Source organism: Neolamprologus multifasciatus, chromosome 4 (assembly GCF_963576455.1).
Source record: "Neolamprologus multifasciatus chromosome 4, fNeoMul1.2, whole genome shotgun sequence".
Lineage (NCBI taxonomy): Eukaryota > Metazoa > Chordata > Actinopteri > Cichliformes > Cichlidae > Neolamprologus > Neolamprologus multifasciatus.
The window spans coordinates 17085705-17092687 of NC_140442.1; the positions used below are offsets into that span (position 1 = coordinate 17085705).

The 6983-nt window shown below is 42.5% G+C and overlaps 1 protein-coding gene across 1 annotated transcript; it reads right to left on the reverse strand.

Moving 5' to 3' along the window:
* Positions 1–2041: 2041 nt before the first annotated feature.
* On the reverse strand, positions 2042–6920 carry slc25a19 (solute carrier family 25 member 19). Its single transcript, XM_085156386.1, has 7 exons — positions 6731–6920; positions 5322–5482; positions 4884–5039; positions 4614–4784; positions 2777–2957; positions 2560–2690; positions 2042–2471 (listed from the first exon to the last, which is right to left on the reverse strand). The coding sequence occupies exons 2-7, from the start codon at positions 5451–5453 to the stop codon at positions 2256–2258; spliced, it is 987 nt and encodes a 328-aa protein (XP_085012512.1). The 5' UTR covers positions 5454–5482; positions 6731–6920; the 3' UTR covers positions 2042–2255.
* Positions 6921–6983: the final 63 nt, after the last annotated feature.

The window sequence follows — 6983 nt, forward strand, 5'->3', positions numbered from 1 at the left end:
TTGTCAAGGTTGTCGACACCACCTTTGCACCGATTGTAATCTTGTATGATTACTGGCTTTCGCTTCCCTTCCTCGCTCACATCCGGAGAGCGGTGTTTTGTGCTCATCAAGAGCACATTTTTGCCACGTCGGGGGATATAAGAGACAAGAGTGTGGGTGAGCGTGAAGGCGAAGGCGGACGACAAGACCGCTCTCCCTCTTGTCTGGAGCAATCGAGGTGGAAGCTCCGGCTTATTTCTCCTAATCGTGCCGACTAGGGCCAGTTTCCTCCTCAGCAGCTCTTCTGCCAGGGCAAAGGACGTGAAAAAATTGTCACATGTCACCACGTTTCCCTGGAGCCCCTCTGTTAGCTCCAGAGCAACCCGCATCCCCTGGTTCACCTCCGCGCGATCGCCAGTTTTGCCGGTGTATACCTGGAGTCTCCAGGCGTAGGAGGTTTCCACGTCGCATACAGCCCATATTTTTAGACCGTACCTTGCTGGCTTCGTTGGTATATATTGCTTGAACTTGCACCTTCCTCGGAACGGGACGAGCTGTTCATCAACACAAATGTCTCTCCCTGGGTTGAAGAGCAGCTCCAGGCGATTCGTCCACAAATCCCACACCTTGCGGAAGGCAGCCAGCTTGTCCTGACGGCGTCGGGGTCGGGAAAGCTTATCATCAAAACGAAGCGCCCCGCCGATTTGATGGAAACGCTTGTGGGACATGGTGGCTCGAAAAATATCCCGTCCGCATTTATCATCCCAGAGGCTGAGAGACGATTCGTGTCTTGACCGGTAAACACCGGCCAAGATGAGCAGCCCAACATAAGCACGCAATTCATCACAGTCCATGTCTCGCCAGCCGGCGACTGCGCGTCTCCCGTGCAGATTTGTCATGGCCACCGTGTGCTGCACAATTTCGTCTGTGAAGAGGAGTGCAAAGCTGGATGCCGGGTCCCTGATTCGGGCGGCGGCGTAGTGTGTCGGTCCTGGGGTGACATTTGTAGCTGCAGGAACATAGCGGAGGGTCTCCGTATGTGTGGGGGACCACACGATTTTGCCATTTTTTGCAGTCCATTCCGGAGCTGCTTCCTCCGTCTCCATCTCCCCTTCGCTCTCAGCGTCAGATATTTCTTCATGGGAACTGGACTCCAGCTGCTCTAGTTCCACAGAATTATCCGTTTCCTCTCCATCATCCTCGGAGGAGGATGAGCAGCTATCCTGGCACTCAGAGTCCAGGACCATTTCCAACACTTCATCTGTGCTATAATATCTTGCCATCCTGAAAATGACTACTCCCGCTCTACTGCTCATTCTTATAACCTCTGCTGCATTGCACCTGCATAAACAATTTGAGCCCGCAGACAAAATAAAGTCTAATTTGGTTTTGGCCCCTGCTTTTATGTTTATTTTGTTTATATCGCAGGGTGGCCTTCAAAGAGAGGAAAGACTTTTGAAGTTAGACACAGACACACTTATTTTTCTCTTTCTTTTTTAATTTTTTTAGGCATAAAGACCTTTATTTTACATTTTTTAAACTTACACACCATTGTCTAAGACTGTTAGTGACACAGAATTATCATTTATTTGAGCAGAAAGTCTATGGAATAAATACAGGATTTACTCCATTGCCGTCACTTGCCCAAAAGTGGGAAAATGGCGCCACCCAGTGGACAAATATAAAAATTACAATTTCAAGGCCCTGAGTCCTCATTGACATCCAAAGCAAAAAAAAAAAAAAAAATCATATAATAATAATTTTGGGATGAAAAATAGCGTTTATAATGGTTGTCAATGGGACACAAAACGGCACAAGGAAGTTGGGTGTGGGGATTTTTGCTGCTCAGCCATTTTAGGCTGATTTAATAAATTCACACCGAAATTAAAAAAAAAAATTAAAAAAAAAATCCTTTGGCAAGTTTGGTTATATTCCACTGAACACAGTGGAAATGGCTTGAATTTAAAACCAGAAAGGAGCACAAAAAGGTGCCAGTATGACAGGAGGGTTAAAGCAAGTATCCACAAACCTTGAAATCCCACATTAAATTCATGTTTTTAAAAAAAAAAAAATCCAGCTCTTTTATGACACACATTCAAATGACATCACAAAAACAAACATAATATAGTAATTTTTCTGCCGTGATATATAAACACAACAGAAACAAATGATGATATTGACCCAGTTGACACATTTTTTCAGTGCAAGAAAATAACAAGGCATAAGTTAGTTTCCAATGTGCGTGATTGTGTGTGTTGCTCCCCCACCCCCCTTCATCATCTTCTGTTAAAGTCTTTGGTGATGACATTTGTTCCCCGTTTCTCCTTGAAGTTATGCAAGGCGTTGACGAAAAATTCATACCAAAAAAAGGTGAAGCCTGTTGACAGCGCAGCTTTTACGAGACTGGGGGACAGGCCTTTGAAGAATCCTCGGAAGCCCTCCTCTTTGGCTATTTGAACCATGCAGTCGAGCAGACCTCTGTAGCTCCGCACCTGCACAGAACAGACAGAAGACAATGCTTCACCATCAAACCCAGAGCGCTTAATCAAATATGATGAAACATGCTGTTGAGGAGCTTACCTGTCCAAAGTGAGCTCTGGCTGCTTCAAAGCCCCCCACCTGCAATCTCTTCTTGAACAGATCAAATGGGTACGTGATTGTTTTGCTGATCATTCCAGCTCCACTCCCACAGACCAGGCTTTTTAAGTTTCCTTGAACATAAACATAAAAAGTGACAGGATTTTAAACTGAACCCTGTGCAGGTGTAAACGCTGCACAATTAAGAGTTTCCACTCACCTCCCGAGTTCCCAGCTTCGGGTCGTGGAGCCAACAACTTTTTAAAGATATTGTAGAAGAAGAACTGCAGGCCAGCGTAAGGAAACACAGCCATGAGTGTTGGTGACAGGCCGCGGTAAAATGTTAGAGTTCCTTCTGATCGCCACATTGTAGACACAGCATGTCGCAGGTTCCTGTACACCTGGAAATAGAAAACTGGGTTTCAGCAGTATACAGCGAGTGATTCTGCCTAAGGCAGGAATTCGAGAATATTTAACATGCTTTATGAATATTTCATCGTTGTAAGACTTGAAATGGTCTTCAATGTTGTTGGTAGTGTGGGAAACAAAAACTTGTTTCCAAATCCTCAAATATTTCTACATTCGCCTAATTAAACACATTTGCATATCTCTGTCCTCAACAGACAAAGAAGAAGTGAAGTGAGAAGAAATTAATACTGGATGCCCGTGATCATTTTGGGTCCTTGGGCAGCATGATTCTGTCATGGAAATCAGTGCATGGGCTCAGGAACACTTCCAGAAATCATTACATGATCCACAAATGTAGGTTAAAGCTCCATCGTGCAAAGATAAGGTCATATGTATATGCCACCTTCACCTTCTCTGAACCAAGGCTCATTTAAAATGGACTTTGGCAAAGTGAAAAACCTGTTCTGTGGACAGACTAATCAAAACTTTTTACTTTTTTTGGGAAAATATTGATGCTGCATTCTGCAGACTAAAGAGCAGAGACACCAACTGCGTTGTTATCAGAGCTCAGTTCACAAGTCTGCACCTCTGGTATGGCGGTGCGTTAGTGTCTCTGGAATTGGCACCACTGAAAATATATATACAGGTTGTAGAGCAATATGTGTTTCCACTTAGGCAACGTCTTTTTCAGAGAAGGTCCTACATACTTCAGCAAGACATATGCTAAACTAAATACTGCATCTATTTGTATGTAAAGGTTTTAGAACAACATATGCTCTTGTGCTCTGAGGGCCTCTGGATGTCTGGAGCCTGGATCTCCTCCATACCTGCTTCATGCCCACGAGGACGGGCTATGGCCCCCCCACACCCTCTAGCAGATCATTACATGAACATGAAGGAACCTTTTAAATACAAGCGCACTCATGCTCACAGGTGTACACACGGGTGCTCACAGACACAAACTACACCCTTTTTGGCTCCTACCTCAAAGCACACTGTGCGCTGTCGATCCTACGTGCTGCACAATAATATTCAATATTTAGTATTTACTGTTATATTCACATAGATCATTGCAATGATGTTGTTTATTATATTGCTCTCTTTTTTGATTGTTTTCTCTTTTTGCCTTTCTCAACAGGTGATCCAGAAGATTGATATATGTATTTTTTTGTCTGTTTGTTTTGTTGGGTTTTTTTCACCGTTCCTCTTCCCCGCTGTTTTTCTTTCCCTACCTCTCTTTCTTTCCCCCAGTCATGTCTGTCCCGTGTGTAGCAAGTGAAAATAAAATAAAATAAAGAATAAAAACAAAGTTGAATCAAATAGACCAAAACGGCAAGGCCGGGATGGTCCATTTGGTAAAGTAAATCCGTTGGGCATCTTTCTTCGCCTTTAGACAATAATTCTGATGGCAAAAGAACCAAAGGGACAATTTCTCAGTTTAAACACTTACTATATTTTCTGTACTCTTTAGTGAAAAAATGTGACTTTATAAGATGTGCAAGTCATTGCATTCTGTTTTTATTTACATTTTTCACAATGCACCAAGTTTTTTGAAAGTAGGACTGTAAAATAAAAACCTGTATAATGAGTTGATGTATGAAATTCTGATAAACATTGACAGCGACAGGATCAGAAATGATTAGTCCCACCTTGGGTTCTCCCTGAGCTGCAAAGCGTGTCCGCAGTGTGTCCAGAGGCTGGCAAACCACTGTGGCAGAGCAGGCTGCCATGCCGCCACAGATGAAATGAACGCCTGCTGTCTGGCTGTCATACGGCGTTTTCTGATGGACCAACTCTGTCAGAAACTCAAAACTCGCAAACTGCAAATTGGACACAATAAAAGCAGCTGTGTTGTTGAGATTGTTTAGAGTAATATAATTGTTTAGCTTAGCCTGCAGTTCACAGTTTGCAGGTTGTACCTGGACAGCTCCGTAGCAGATAGAGAGGAGCTGTGCTGGGATGTGGCCCTTCCAGAAAGCAGACAGTCCCTCCTCTGAATGAATGCAGCGTGTTGCCTGAAATATCCCATAGTACTTCCCCTCTGGTGTTTTTGAAGACACGCGCTCTATCTGCAGCTACAGGGGGGGAAATACAGATAAGAACACAACACACAACCTGCATTTATCAGGCTTCAAAAATCTCTTGAGTTCTGTGAAGAGATTAAGGTTGTTGTTGTTGTTTTTTAAAAACTGAATGCAAATGTTTGCACATGCTTTTAGTACAGTCACCAATTGAAAGGTCACAGCTGCTACTTCACTGTAATCTTCAAAGTGAGCACGAATCCTCACTTCTGGGCTCTCTTCTCTCACCATTTGGACGCAAGTCTCACATGTCCCAAAACAAGTACACATCCTTACCTGAAATCTGATTTTAATGACATCAAAAGGACTGATGAGGGCTCTGGTGACCATCCCAGCAGCTGAACCAGCGAAGGCCGCCTCCTCTGGGGACAGAGGTGCACCCTGGACACCAGGGTCATAGCCCACCATGTCTCTACAGCCTCAGGTTTCTAGAAACTCTAATGAGACAAATGACGAACCCTTTGTTCGGTTTAACACAGTTAAAAAACAAACTTTAATTCAAGTTTAAATAGATAAAGATAATCTTAACTGCATCATGTTTGATGAGATGAGCTTGTTTTGTATGTATAATCTTAAGCACAAGTGTTTCTAAACTATATTAAAGTGAGTATTTTGATATTTATAACAACAGTTACATGCTAGATGTTATAAAACCTCCAGTTTGGTTTTGGGGGATGGAATTTAGAACAATACACAGTAATATATAGCTCCTTTTTTCTATATACTTTTCATGAAAATGAGAAATGGGTGTTTCAGTAAAACGAAACGTGCTAACATACATGGGAATGCAGTATATATTCTGTAGATTTTTTGTACTGTTCTAACAAGCTTGAAAGTCAATATTTGATATGACCACCTTTATTGTACATCACAGCCTGAAGTCTCTTAGAAAGGTTTTCTTGTAATTTCTTTAAGTAGTCTTCCAGAGACGTTCCCCATGCATGTTTGGGATCACTGTCATTCTGAAAGCCTCCACCATGTTTTACAGATGGCTTTTCTCCTTGTCTCCCTTCCTTGAGCATGGCTTCTTGACATCCACCCTTACACTGAGACTATTTACAAGAAGACTTCAGTGAAAAGTTGATGGATCACCTGCAGGGCCAGTTGGCTCTCTCGCGCCCTGTGTCGGTCTTTACTATTTCTTAAGGACATGGCTTTCATTTGCCACCCACCAGTCCAGTTTCCTCAAATGTTTTAAGGATACACAACAGTGGTTGATAACTTATTTAGTGTGCCCTTTTATGCCTGAATGACTCATATGCCAGTGTTCAGTGGTTCAACAAACAAAATTTTATAAGCCTGGAGAACTATTGCTCACACCACTGAAAAAATGTCAAGTATGTCTGGCTCCTCCGAAGTAAAGTATAAAAAAACGAAACGACGGGTGGCTCAAGACTTTTTCCTAGCAGTTGTTTCCATGACATTACATTTACAGCTTCACCCATGTCATTCGTGTTTTGTTAGGTGTCTGTTAATGGCTCGTTTTCTTCCATGTTCACTATTTATATAATTATAACACAACCATAAAATGCCATAAAGACCAGAAAAATTAAAAAGAAAAAAAGACATGTGGAGGACACATAATAAGACCTTGGAACTAGCTAAACTAAGCTAAGGTAAACTAAGAACAGAGCAGACATTAACTTGGCTATAATGATAACAGAAGCAGACAAATATCACCGTACCTTCATAAATACCACATCTGTTCCAACAGTGAACCTCAACTGGTACAGTTCAAAATTAGTAGAACAGGAACAGATTTCTACTTCTTGCTAGCGCGCTCCTAATATTACTGCCGGGTCGGAAGAGTTTCTCCAAGACGAAATATCACGTCAAGATAAATCCCTACCTCACTACACCGTGTCAAATTCAGCAAGTAACTACTTAAAACTCACATCCTCTTTTATTTAGGACATCTATGGCGTAGACAGGCCTCGA